Genomic DNA, 14,130 nt, shown 5'->3' with positions numbered 1-14,130 from the left:
CAGGGTAGGGGAATGCTGTGGGGAGAGGGAATCTGATACCTGCAGGTAACAAAGAGCAGGCAGACTGGGACTGTGGGGGAGCAACTGTAGAGCATCAATATCCCAAATTCTGGGCACCTACAGAGCCCCATAGCCTGGCCATGGCAACAAACTGACCCCACCTCTCGTTTCCTAAGAGAGGCTGAATTTGGAGCCAGCAAAGTGAGTGTTAAAGTACTCAGGCACTTCAGGTGGAGTTTTAACTGCCAGGAGAGGGTGGCAGACAGACTGGAGCTTGGAGTTGCTGCCCTGGTGCAATTCCTGCCATCCTTGCTTCCTCTCATGATGATTCCAGGCTGGCAAAGGTTATCCATGTTGGGGGTAAAGGGACTTTTAGAAACAGCTTTAGAAAATAATGGATATCTTTCCTACATCACTTGTTACAAAAATCCAGTTCTTCTCAAACTCCATTTTTTATCAACTTGTTCAGTCTTCTTTCTTCCATGTAAAACCCCAACAAACTCAACCCAAAGAAACTCCTGTGAAGTCACTCAGATTCTTGTCAACAAATTTAAGGTTAAAAGCATCCTGAAAGGTACAATCCCTAGAAGCTCTGCACTGTAGTAATGATGCTACTCATTACTTATGTTACTCAGTCACTACTCTTCAGTCATTTCCCAAGCTCTTATCCTTGGCTTGGCACAATTGAGCTGTGTGATTCTGGCTCTGCAGAGCTCCTAAATCCCTAAATCTTCTCCTGATCTGTTGCTGCATCTCTGTTGTGATGTGTCTGCAAAACCTGCCCTGGGTGAGAGCTCTCAGACTGAGCCTACAACAAGAGAAACCTTCTCCAGGTACAAATGACCAATTTCTTACACTGAAACTTGGATTCTTCTCTCTCTTTGCACTTGCTCTGCTTCATCCTTCAAAAGATCCCTCTCCCTAATATCCACCCAACCACTCCTGCAGCCTGATCTTGGAAGAGACAGAAATTCTCTATTTCCTAGTCCAGGATCCCTCTCACAGCTCCAAACCCCCTAAGTTAAAAGAGAAATTCAATTCATGGTGCTGTAGGTCTACCCAAACCCCCAGAGGAGGTTTTGTAAAACTCATGTGCACTATTGGACACATAATGAGAGCAAAACTGAGGCTCTCCAGTGGTTGTTGGTGTGAGGAGCCTCCAAACCCCTGGGTGTGCTCCAGTAGGGACTGGTTTGGTGAGGATGCACCAGCCTGGAGCAGAGGAGATGGTTGGGGCCTCTTGGGATCCCCTGCATGAAAGGGAGGTAGCCAAGATCCCCCAGAGGGGTCCTCCAAGTCCCCCCCTTGGTAGGGATACAGTTCATTACATCATCAATTTCATCAAAACTTCTGTTCTTCATTACAGTCTCTGCTGGTTTTGTCTTCTAGAGGTAACGCCAACAAATAATGATTGTTATTAATATCAAACTGATTAAAGTTTTTGCTCTGTTTCCTTGAGACATGAATGTTTCAAAAGTGTTATCTTAACTTCCTCAAACACTTATTGCTGATATATTGGTGGTATAATGTGAATTTACTGATTTTTATGATAAGCATTTGTCTTGGTTTGAAAAAACAGGTATCTGCTAAGGAAGGCAGGAGCCTCCCCTAAAGTGGAAAATGTAAACACCCTCCCTTCAAATTGTTATAATTCTGATTTTCAAACCAAGACAGCATTATTTATGGAGTATTGCTATTATATTTTTATAATAAAGCCACCATTACCTTCTCCTACCCTGGGGGACGGGGACGGGGACGCCGAAGCTGCCGAGCGCCGCGGGGTCGACTGCACAGATCCAGGTGCCCCCACGTGGAAAACCTCCTCAGCAGCAGCAGCAGCAGCTCCAGCAGGGCTCTGGGAGCTCGGCCCTCCGACCCCAAACAGATCATTCAGCAGGTCAGAGTTAGAGGGGGCAGCGCTGGGCTGCGAGGGAAAGCTCTTGCTCATGGGGCTGCCATCCAGGCCCAGCAGGTCCACGTCTTCAGGGGGAGGTGCTGCTGGAGGCTCCTGCTGCTTTTTGCTGTGTTTGGGTGTCCCGTGGGGCTTGTCACCGCTGGCATTACTGTGCTGACTGGAAAGGGACAAGAGTTCGTCATCTGACTGTTCGCTTTCCTCATGCACCAACGCTGCTCGATCCTCTGAGGTGGGGTGAGAGCTACTTTTGTCAGATTTCTGATCTAAATGATGATTGAAAATAAAATTAGGCAGCTGTTAGTTTGGTCATCACAAAGGTCCCGTAAAAATCAGCTTACAAGCAGAACAGAAGGCTGAGAATAGCACAGCAGCATTTGGCTAAAATCATTTTGCTTTTTAAAATAAAAACTGGTGAATTTCTTCCCCTAAAGGGTTTTGCAGCCCTGGCACAGCTGGGGTCCCCATCCATGGGGGATGTGGCACTTGGGGGCATGGTCAGTGGTGGCCTTGGCAGTGTTGAGGAATGGCAGGACTTGATGACCTTAAAGGTCTTTTCCAACCATGATTCCTTTGCCAAAATTAACCTAAATTTTCTCATCAAGGCTTATTTATTTCAAGTTTTAGCATGAAGGAGGCCTCGGGTGAAGGTTCACCCTGCAAGTGTGTCAACAATGGTCCCACAGAGCAGAGTTTGAGGAGGATGCTGTAGGAAAGGAATTCCCACTCCACGGCAACACCAGGGTGTGCCCAGCTCTGTGATCTAATGCTACACTGGGGTCCCTCAGCCTCACTCCAGCTCCAGCCAGGGGAACAGGAGTTGCTTGTGTTCTTTGGAGCAGATTTGACTCTGAAGACCAAGCCTTGCCTACCTTGCCAGCTGAGAGAGGAGAAGAATGCACTCTGCCCAACGTTCCTGATGTTATCCTGGGGGGAATCCGTGGCACCTCTGCCTGCAGCACAGAGCACCAGAGAGGTGGAATGAAATAAAACCCAGCATGAAGGAATCAATCATGGGAAGGGGATAAATCCATGCAGCCCTTACCTGCCAAAGCAAGAGTGTCCTGGTGCTCCTGGTGGGAGGAGAAGAGAATGGAGGGATTGATGTCTTTTGTCGTGAAGTTCTCCCATGGGGGAGTTAATTCAGTTTGTCTGTCTGCAGACTGTATTTCTATGTCCAGTATAACATGAAAGAGCTGAGGATATTTGTCTGGAGAGTCACAGGCATCCAGCTCAGGCCTAAAGGGGACAAGAGTGGTCCAGTTGAAAAGGGAAGAATATTTCTGGAAAGCTATAAAAAGGCTTTCAGTACATTCAGGCTTTTCATATTTCATCTGTGACTGTTCTCCCTCAGCCTTCATCAGGCTTTTATGCATCAGGTTTGATTAATGTTCAGCTTCAAACACTCACTTGGTGAATTTGAGAGTGGTTGTTCCCAGGGCTATGAATCCAGTGTGAAATTGAATTTGGAATATTTGTGTGTTGGTCATCTGAAAAGAAAAAAAGCAGAGAGAACCAGACTGAACAAGGGCTTAAATGCAGGAGTTAGTTAAGTCTACCCTAATCTTATCTGCTGAATAACTGAATTCATTCTGCTTGTTCTGCAGGCAATATTTCCTTCTCAATATTCCGAAATATTCTCAATATTTCCATCTGCCTTCAACCCTGCTGCTGCAGTTCTGTACAGCAGAAAACCTTCAGGAACTGGCCTGCTTCTCTTTATTTCTGGGATCTACTTATCAGTTTTGCTGTGAAATTAAGCTGTTCCCACTGAATACATGGGAGCAACAGGTTTTTGTCCCAAAAAATATAAAACCATTTCACTTGGAGTAGAGGCCTCAGGGAAATGTCATCTACACAGCAAAGGGCACCAAGAATGAGTGGAGAGGAGGAAAATATTCACTGCCCACTCTGCAACTTGAATATTCAAGTTTTAAATACATCCTCAAGGAAATAGTGGTGATGCCATGTTTAGGAAGCTCTTAGCTCCCCAGAGAAGAGAAGAGAAGAGAAGAGAAGAGAAGAGAAGAGAAGAGAAGAGAGAAAGCAGCTCCTACTTTGGCTTGGAGGCGTCCCCCGATGGTGGATCTCATGTGGTAGACAGAGACAACAACATCTCCATGGACAGTGGCTCCCAGTGGGATCAGCACCTTCCCTTCCTGCACACGGTATTCTCTTGGAGGGGAACAGCAGGAAAGCCAGGGTTAAGCTCCCTTCCACCACATCAAAGCTCTCACCTCCCTCAGGCCAAGCAAGGAGCAGCATTCAATGCTCTGCTTGGTTAGAACAAAAATATTCCACAGGGGGAACCAACAGAGCACTGGATGATCTCTAGGAAGGTATCCACTTCTTGCCAACCTCAGATCCTGATGTCTGAGCAGTTATCCCAATCCTGCCAACCTCAGATCCCGATGTCTGTGGTTATCCCACTCTTGCGAGGCTCAGATCCCGATGTCTGTGGTTATCCCACTCTTGCGAGGCTCAGATCCTGATGTCTGAGCAGTTATCCCACTCACGCCAACCTCAGATCCTGATGTCTGAGCAGTTATCCCACTCACGCCAACCTCAGATCCTGATGTCTGTGGTGATCCCACCCCTGCCAACCTCAGATCCTGATGTCTGTGCACTTATCCCACCCCCGCCAACCTCAGACTCCCCCTGGCCATTGATTTCACCCCAGGCACTAACTCTCAGTGAATATCTCCATTGATCAGCAGCCAGGCAGTGACTGCAGCTCAGCTATGCCCAGCAAAGTGGAAGTGGCTGCATGCAGCTCCTGAGGGAGGCAGGGGGCCCAGGACTCACTTCATCCTCTCGTACTCCTGGGAGGTGGTGAGGATCCTGGTCTCTCCGCTCAGGATGTCGCAGAAGGGCCGGCAGCCGTTGCGCTGCTTGTTGAAGCAGGGGACGGGGCTGAGGGTGACTGACTTGATCGTGAGTGGTTTGCAGTGGGGAATGACAGGTTTGTCTGCTATTAGGTCACAAATGTACCCTATGTACCTGCAGGCAGAGAAAACCAGGGCTGGAACATCCATTTCTTTCATTTCGTGCTCAAAATCTGCCTCGAAATCCAGCGGCACTGCCGTTCTTTTGGAGGCTCAGGACTGGAGTTTCCATGAGCTCCAAGATCCCTGCAGCTGGCACAGAGCCTACACTGGCAGTGCTGTTTCTGTGAGGATGCAGCTGGCACAGAGCCTGCATTGGCACTGCTGTTTCTGCAGGGATGCAGCTGGCACAGAGCCTGCATTGGCACTGCTGTTTCTGTGAGGATGCAGCTGGCACAGGAGAAGGATTCTCCAGGGCCCTGTTAACCACAGATTCAGCATGGGGTGGTTGGGTTGGAAGGACCTTTAGCAGTGATTTAATCCCATCCTCTGCAGTGAGCAGGGATATCTCAAATAAAGGAATAATTCAGGTTGGGAGATCTGAATGTCACCTGCTCTCTGCTCAGAGCAGGAGCAGCTTCCCAGCTCTATCTCAGAACCTGGCTTTGTTCTGGGTGTGAGACCCCACCAGGCATCTCCAAGGAAAGAAATCCCAAATCCCCCAGCTGCTCTGGGCAAGCTCTTCCAGCACCTGCTCCCTGCTCATCTCTGAGGAACACTGGGATCTGGCACCTGGCTGAGCCTAGGGGCCAAAGCACACCTGCCAGGTCTTTGGGCAGCTTTGAGCAGGGGGGATGGAGCCCACAGCGCTGAGCCAGGGTACTGTACCTCCTGTGAGATGGCCACAGTACAATTCCAGGTCTCTTTGTGTTCAGCAGCTGCACAGCAGGGCCAGGATGAGAGAAGAGGTGACAGAAACAGAACATTGCACTGACCAGAACTGCTGAGGCTGCACGGCCGTCCTGGCAAGGAAAGGGGCAGAGAGGAAAAACTGTGAGTATCAGAAAGATCCTTTAAATTCTAGCTCTCCACTCCTCCTGAAATCACAAAATATTATTTATCCAGAAAAACTAGGATTGAGACCACAAGATGATGAGCAATTTTGAGTTCTGTGTCATTTGTTCAACACCCAGGACTTCAGGGAACAAAGCTAAGATAAAATCCAGGGAGCAGCCAAAGCTGAGGGTGGTTTACACTTGTTTGGAAAGCCCACAAGAACATTCTGGCTGCAAATGTTGGTGTTTCATGGCTGCTCCCCAGCTGTAATTCTAAAATTATTTCAAACATAGGCCTATAGAAATAATTCTATAATTATTTCAAACAGGGGTCAGACTGCACCCACCCTACAGCTGCAGGCAGTCCTCTAGTCGAAATTTACCCTGGAAAAGGATAAACAGACAAAAAATCCAGCCCCAGGCTCCCTCACCCAAGCACCTCCACAGCTCTGACTGCTCCTGATGGGGTTTTTTTAAAGGTGATTCTGGGGGAAAGTTTGCTGAGTCACACTGATAGATCAAAAATGTAGGAAGAGCAGGAGAAAATCAATGCATTCCAGTGCCCTGGGCTCCTGATATACACCTTGCACTATCTCTAGTTGCTCCAAACCCCTTTGAACACTTCCAGGGATAGGGAATCCACAACTTCTCAAGGCCTCACCACTCTCGCTCATGCAATTGTTTTTTTCAGGCCCCCTTTAGGCATTCCAGCCATTTTCTGTAGGATTTTCTGTACTGGAACTGATCCGAGCCCCAAGACCCTGCTGACATGAACAGGCTGTTTGCCTTTTTCCAAGTTTAGCCCCTGCCAGTTGTTTCTGGCAAGATCTCTCAGGTTCATATAAACTAAGTGGTTTTCTGCAGCCTTGTTAGAAAGTGTTGGAAAGGACTCCCTGTCCTTTATCACATTATCTTGATATCCATTGCTCAAAGGACAGGAAAGGAATTGGATTTTTGAGCTGGATTTCCAGGATTGGAGGCATCAAGTGCATCCTTCTCTGTTTGAAGGGAATTGACATCTCTGGCTGTGCTGTGAGAGGCAGAAATGCCAGGCTCACATGGGAGCTCTGTGCAATTTGGGATCAGTCATTTCCTCCACTCCTCCCAGTTTGTGCTGATCAGGGCTGACAGCCTCCTGGTTTCATTTAGGCTCCAGGACCAAAGCAGAACTCTGCTTTGGGGCATTGCTGTCAACGGGAAAGGTTGCATGGAGTAAATTAGGAGTGATCCAGGATCACATCACCCTCACACAGTGCAGCATTGCCCAGTGCTGAGTAATCCCTCTGGGGGCTTCCTTCAGCCAGGCCTGACCTCTCCTGATGGCAGGAGACTTCAACAGTCTCCATTTCACAGCTCCACAGAATTCCCACCTCTGTGGTTTCTGCCCAATTTCCAGCCCTCTTCAGTCCAAAAGCTGCACTTTCTCCTGTGACTACTTAGATTAAAGTGCAAATCACAGAATCACAGAATGGTCTGTGCTGGGAGGAACCTTAAAGCCCATATCCAGTGCCACCCCTGCTATGGGAGGGACACCTTCCACTGTCCCAGGCTGCTCCAAGCCCTGTCCAGCCTGGCCTTGGGCACTGCCAGGGATCCAGGGGCAGCCACAGCTGCTCTGGGCACCCTGGCCAAGTCACAGCAAGCTGGCAGTTCTTGGGTGAAATTCAAACCTTTCTCCTAGAGAATGATTTTGACCTCTCTTGCTTTGCACTCCTGCTCCTCATTCAGTGATTCTCTTCCAGCTGAGCTTTGGGTGATGATGTCCTTTACTCTGGGTCAATCCCATCCCCTCCCATGCCATGCCATGCCATCCCACCCCACCCGTCCTGTTTCAGGAGTTGTCCCCATGCTGTCCCCAGGCTGCAGGCGCTCCAGGAGCAGTGTGAGCTGGCAGTCCCCAGCTGCTGTGGGTGCACTCACCATGCAGTGGATAACACAGACGTTTTTGGGGTTCTGCTGCAGCCAGTTGTGCATGTTCTTGCAGACAGCATAGAGGTTGTGCAGGCTGGGCGCCTGCCGGACGGGCCAGCTGCACTCAGACACCTGCAGGGATGGCAGCAGTGCACAAACAGCTTTGTGAGAGCACTAAACAAGCCCTGCTCTGCTCATTCTCCCTGCCAAGACACCTACTTGTCCTTTACAACCCGGAGTTATGTGCTGGAATCGTACTCCAGCTCTCCTCGTGCGTGACTCCGCGCCGCGCCTCCCATGGGTTATGAGGAGGCAGACAAAAAAGCTTTCTCAATGCAATGACATTGGGCTGATGTGTTGTTCCTGACTGCACATTTTTCAAAATTTACATTTCCCATCAGATTATCTGGAGGGGCTCTTTTAGAATGCTCCAGCCTCGCCTCGATTTCTAAAGCCTTTGTACAATGTGTCCCTAAAAACTGCTCTGATTTGCACAGGGCACTGAGCATCTGTTGTTCTGAATCCTTCTCTGGCACAGGATCTCCAAGCCCTGTGTGACAGATATTAAACTGATGAAAGGGAAAGTTCTGTTCAAAAAAAATAAATCCTATCTAAGTATGTTAATGTATGAGCCAGAAAAATGAATGGCTCCTTAGAGCAGAAACCCCACAAATCTTAAAGTCTGTCTGGTTGCTGTTCCTCAGTGTGCTGGTTCTGAGTCAGTCCTTGCAGTCCCGAGCAGCACATCAGATAGCCCTCGACAGACATCTCCCTTTCATCTGGTTTTAATTGAAATATCTCTTTTTTAAAAGGCATTTCTGGCCAGAAGAAATTTAAGGGAGGAATGTCCCGAGGCTTGTCCTCAGCTGAAGAATTGGTTCTCTCTCTCTCAGCTGACATTTGGCTGCTGCTCAATGGGAACAGGGAAGGAAGGAGATGATTTGCCCAGATGTTCTTAAACAGCCACATGATCCCCAGAACTGTTTCATCTCTCAGAGGAAGGAAATGCTCCAGGGTTTATAAAACTTGTGCTGCAGGTTCTGTCTGACACCTGCACAACATCTTGGAGCAGAAACAGGCACCCAGATTCCAACCAGAGCCCTGCCAGGCTGTGCTGTGTCCAGCAAGGATCCCAAAGGCTCCCATGGGATGCAGGGCCAGGCCAAGCTGGCAAATTCCATTTTTGTCTCACAGCAAGTTGGATATTTATCCGATTGCTTTTTAGATCTGGGAAAGTTTTGGCCTCCAGAATATCCAGATGTGGCTTTGTCTTGTAGAAATCACTGGACAGATCAAGCAGTGCTCAAAGTTTGGAGAGCAGGGAGTGACCATTCCTATTCACCCTCTCCACTTCTCTGTCTTCAGAGTTTCTTTGATTCCTTCTGTTGTACATCCTTGATTTTCCCTGTTAGAATTCCTACAGTGACCCTTCCACTGACAGTCCTCAGAGCAGACCTCCCTGCCAAGCATCTGGAAAAGCCATTATCACTTCTCTAGTAAATAATACACATTTCCCACCAGTCCATAATTACATATTTACATTGCCTCTAATTACACATCTGCCTGATGGTTCACAATTAGAGAAATTAAATGTGTGCTTGGTGTTTCTATCAAACAGAACCTCACCAGCACTCAGCACAGACAACCTTGGGGAAAAGCTGCAGGAATTCTCCAGCTCTGGGAATAAGCACTTGTTTGATTTCAGCAGCAAGGGACGTGACCCATGAGGGGCTGTGAGCTTTGGGTTTGTTTCATGCCAGATTTGAGTTCTGTGGTTTGAAACTCCTCTCCTCTCCTCTCCTCTTGGGGACAGCCAGGTCTCTGCTCAGAGTCACACTCTGGGTGGGGTGGAAGCGACCCTGAAGATCATCTTGTTCACACCCTGCTGCCTTCCACTATCCCAGGGTGCTCCCAGCTCTATCCTTGGACCCTTCCAGGTCTGGGGCAAACCTTTCCCAGTGGCTCAGCACCCTCCCAGTGCCCTCTCCTCCTCGGCAGGCTGGGCACCTGGGGCTTGCTGACCCACTCAGCCACAGCTAGGCAGGGAAATGGCCCAGCAGGACACGGATTCACCTCCCTCCTGCGCCACCACGCAGCACAGTGACCCACTTGGATCTTAGGAGCAGAAAGTTTTAAAGAAAGCAGGGACTGAAAAGCTTTTCCTGTCAAAGAACCAGTGTGTGTCTCAGTGCAGCTCAGCTGACATCCTCATCCCAGCAGGAAACTCACTGGGGTTTCACCTCCCTGAGAGCCCTTCAGTGTTTTTTATACAAAGCTCAGCCTGGTAATTATTTCATGTATTGTGTTGTTCACACTTCTTCCTCATGAAAAATACTTGGAATCAGGACTTCCCAGCCCATAAACTGAAAACACAATATATTATTAAAAGATCATTTTATTTTCTTCCTGTGTCAGTCAAAGCAATGGTTCCAAAGCACCGAGCTGTCCTTTGAGAGTGGCATTAAAAGTCACTTGTTAAAGTATTGGGCAGGGTGGGAGATAATTCCAGGGATTCAGGAATTATGGGCAACTCACACAGCAATAGATCTTTAATGCTGGGCTTTCAGAAGTAGGTAAATTTTTCTCCACCCACAAACAGCATCAGTGGTGCACCAAAATCAATCAAGACTGAAGATTCTGAGCTCTTAATATCTCTTAATTAGTCTTCCCTGTTCATTTACTTGTGTTTGAAGTCTGGTTACTGATGGCCACAGAGAAATTTGCTTTAAGCAGCAGTGAGTGGTTTCTGGCGATCAGAATTACTGAAGATAAATTCAGCTACACCTCAAATTAAAACTAAATTAGCCTTAGATTAGATTAATTTACCCTGACTGAGAGTTAAGCCTGGCAAATGCTGCTGCCTTTTGGGTTGAAGGCACCAAAAATTTAGAAATAAAAAAAAAAACAGAACACAACACCAAAACACAGCACTCCCTCGTGGGAGAGGGAAAGAACGGGAAGTTTTCAGAAAGATTAAATCTAATCTTGCATTTCAGCAGCAGCATTTCATAGAGATTTCCTCTAAAAGCCATTAATGAAGCAGAGCCTCACAGTGCTCCCTGATGCTGCTCTGGTTTTAGAGAGGGAAACTGGGCCAGGCAGTGCAGGTGGCTTTTTAAAGTCACAAGAGCCAAAATGCCCCTCAGATCCCCTTTCCATCCTGAGCTTTGCCTGCTTGATTAAAGCCCGACTGCAAGAAAATCATCTCCCTCCTTCTATTGGTAATTTCTTCCAAAGGCTTTTCATTTTATTCTTTCCCTGCAGCAGCTCCAACACTCTGTAGGATCAGAATAAACTCTGGTTTATCTTTGTTTCCCTGCAGCCACTCCATGCAATGCCTTTCACTGTCCCAGGCTCCTCACATGAGCATTATGCCTGAACTTTCCAGCTCTTTCATCCCTGTGCTCCCAGCTAAAACCCCCAAAGGCACTCCAGCAGCTTAAGAACACCTCTAACTCCTAAATCCCCTTAAACTCTGGGTCCAAGAGGAGCTGCTGCCCCTTTCCCTGGGGAATTTGCCCCCGTGGAAAGCACTCACCCTGTTGTGGAACTTGGCACTGCGATAATATTTGGGTGACAAGTTGAACACGGTGTAGTGGTCAGGGTGCCTGGAGTCCAGGAACGTCCTGACATCCTCAATGTGGTTCCTGAATCCCAGCTCCACGCCCTCAGTAGGAAAAGACATCACTGCCAAAGAAAGCAGAGGCCAGCATCAGTGGGGTGCCTGGAATTCTGGGCTTTGGAATTCTATTACACGTTGTGTTCCTCCACAGTGCTTACCTATGATCCTTGAGGTAATGTAGGAAATATCCAGCTCTCCCTTGGTGTAACTAAGAGGCAAAGCAGGGGACAGAACTTAGGCACTTCAGCAGCACATTAGGAGTGTTTGCCCAGAAAAAAATCTACTTATCACACAAGGAAAATTCATCTTAAAATTAATTCTTGAGACGCAGACAGTGACCCAGCCTCCCCCTCTCCACATGCAATTAACTGGATACAAAACCTGCAAGAAAGGTCCCTTTTCCCTTTTGTCATTAATTTTTAGTGCCAGTTTCCAGGAGAAATCTCCAGCAGTTTGCACTTGGCAGATTCCTCAAACCCTTTGGGGTCTTGCATTAAATTTCCTTAATTTCTTGTAGCCCCCGATCCTTTGGAGGGGGACAAAAGCAGGAAAATCCCCAGAGCAAAGTCACCTCAGCTGTCTTCCATTCCAAGGTGGATTTAGGAAACATCAGCAAGCACAGCAGAGATAAAATCAACAATCAACACCAGTGACAAAATAAATATTCAAGTGGTGGTTCACCAGAAAGATCCCACAGGGAATCCTCCAGGAACTGGAGACCAGGTGCTCCACTTTCACAGGCATTTCCCAGATTTCAGGGTGCTGATGCTCACTGTGAAGCTTACATGGTTTTACTTTGGTTTTCCCCACTTCCTTGAGGCCAAACCCCAATTATGAGACAGAACCAAAGAAATGATTTGGGATTTTCCCCTTTCCTCAATCCCTGTGAGCCTGTGCTCGTTCAGTGGGAGCAGCAGCTCCTGGTTTTTCCTGCTCCAGGTGCACTGTACCTGGCCACAGACTGCATGACCTTGGAGGAAGTGTCCTTCAGGGTGTCCTTCAGGTTGTCCTTCAGGTTGCTGAAGAGCCTCCCTGCTCCTCCCTTCACCATGTCCAGCAGGCCTCCCCCGTAGCTGGACTCCATGTCTGGTGACGAGGCACCTTCAACACAACAAAACCAAAAATTACAGCACAACAAAACCAAAAATTACAGCACAACAAAGCCAAAAATTACAACAAACCCAAAGCCAACATCACTGGTTTGGAGCAAACCCCAACAACCCCTCTGCTCTGTCCACACCAAGCAGGTCCCCATGAGGTGCTGTGTGTCAGGCATGAGGAAAAGGGGTGAGGGGTGGCTCAGAGCTCCCAGCACTGTGTGCAGGTTGAGTGTTCAGTCTCAGCACAGGGTAAAAGACCTAAACTGGGGCTTGAGCTGGGTGATCTGAGCACCAGCCAGGTGTGCCCAGGTGGCCAAGAGGCCAATGGCACCTGGGCTGTGGCAGGAGTTGGGTGGCAGCAGGAGCAGGGAAGGGATTGTGCCCCTCTGCTGGGCTCTGGGCTGTGGCCAGTTTGGGGCCCTGCAGGACAAAACTGACCCTGAGGGGCTGGAGCGTGTCCAGGGAAGGGAAAAGGGCTGGAGAGAGTCTGGAGAACCAGGAGAGGCTGAGGGAGCTGGGCAGGGGCTCAGGCTGGAGCAAAGGAGGCTCAGGGGCCCTTGTGGCTCTGCACAGCTCCTGCCAGGAGGGCACAGCCGGGGGGTCGGGCTCTGCTCCAGGGAACAGGGACAGGAGCAGAGGGGACGGCCCCAGGCTGGGCCAGGGCAGCGCCGGGGGAATTTCCCCGAATTTCCCCATGGAAAGAGGGGTCAGGCACTGGAACTGCCCTGGGAGGGTTGGAGTGCCTGTCCTGGAGGTGTCCAGGCCTTCCTGAGTGACAGAGGGCATCAGGCACAGCTTGGACTCTGCTCTGGGATGGCTTTTCCAACCTAATTCATTCTGGGATTCTGTGATCTTCAAGCCATCCTATGGTTTGAAGCTCCCTCACCTCCAACCCAACCCAGCCTGGCTGATTTTCTTCTCACAACCAAGAACCAACTTCTCAGGAGTGAGAAAAAGACTCTCCCCATCTCCTGGGACATCCCTCACAGGGGCCCCTTCAGGGCCACCCTCCCAGCTGGCTGAAGGCTGTCCAACCCAAACTGTTCTACAATTCCATGATAAAATCATAATTTAACTGCAAAAGCAGCCCCCACTGTCAGGCAGCCTCACCCATGGTGAGCCACCCACAAATCCTGAAACTGGAGATTCCATTGGGAAGGTGATGCTGCTCTGGTCCACAGCACCTGACCCAGGTCCTAGACTGGTAAAATTGGAGGCCACCTCTCCTCTACACTCTGTTTTAGAACACAAGATGGCTCCTCAAGGCACAGGAAACTTCCTGTGAGCATGATGTTTCAAAAAATAAAAAAGAAAAAAGGAAAAAATCAAAGAAGCTTGTTGGCTTCCAAGCATGGAATCTGTGTTTGATCTCCCCTCAGAAAGTTTGTTTTCATGTTATTCTGTGCTGGATGAGCCATGGCTGGAAGGAGGAGAGGTTCAAAAGGGGCTTTTAGTTCTGCAGGTCAGCTTTTAAAGGAAAGCAAGGCAGAAAAGTGGTAGCTTGGAACAGGGAAAAGGGGACAAAGGATCAGAGGTTCAACAGCACTGGGCAAATTCTTACAGCTGGAAATGCTGTAGGAGAGCAACAGAAGGGCTCTGAGAGAATGGAAAACTTAAAATCTTTAAAATCAATCTGAAGATTTAGAAAGTGGAGAGAAGAGAAGAAACAGAGAGAAGGAGACTTTCACTGTATTTCTAAGAGAAG

At 48.7% G+C, this 14,130-nt stretch overlaps 1 protein-coding gene across 1 annotated transcript in view; it reads right to left on the bottom strand.

The window, feature by feature from the left end:
• The window catches only part of DNAJC6 (DnaJ heat shock protein family (Hsp40) member C6), a 21,275-nt gene extending 8,854 nt beyond the window's left edge, over positions 1-12,421 (bottom strand). The window contains exons 1-11 of the mRNA XM_031064071.1: positions 12,276-12,421; positions 11,484-11,533; positions 11,242-11,390; positions 7,713-7,835; positions 5,626-5,759; positions 4,718-4,912; positions 3,970-4,087; positions 3,323-3,402; positions 2,958-3,151; positions 2,785-2,865; positions 1,726-2,178 (exon numbers count right to left, since the gene is read on the bottom strand). Coding sequence (XP_030919931.1) covers positions 1,726-2,178; positions 2,785-2,865; positions 2,958-3,151; positions 3,323-3,402; positions 3,970-4,087; positions 4,718-4,912; positions 5,626-5,759; positions 7,713-7,835; positions 11,242-11,390; positions 11,484-11,533; positions 12,276-12,409 — 1,711 coding nt within the window. The 5' untranslated portion in view covers positions 12,410-12,421. The remainder of the gene's footprint in view (positions 1-1,725; positions 2,179-2,784; positions 2,866-2,957; positions 3,152-3,322; positions 3,403-3,969; positions 4,088-4,717; positions 4,913-5,625; positions 5,760-7,712; positions 7,836-11,241; positions 11,391-11,483; positions 11,534-12,275) is intronic.
• Positions 12,422-14,130: the final 1,709 nt, after the last annotated feature.

Source organism: Geospiza fortis, unplaced genomic scaffold (assembly GCF_000277835.1).
Source record: "Geospiza fortis unplaced genomic scaffold, GeoFor_1.0 scaffold69, whole genome shotgun sequence".
NCBI classification, from domain to species: domain Eukaryota; kingdom Metazoa; phylum Chordata; class Aves; order Passeriformes; family Thraupidae; genus Geospiza; species Geospiza fortis.
The sequence above is the reverse complement of the archived record's forward strand: the minus strand, read 5'-3'. Positions and strand labels throughout refer to the sequence as shown.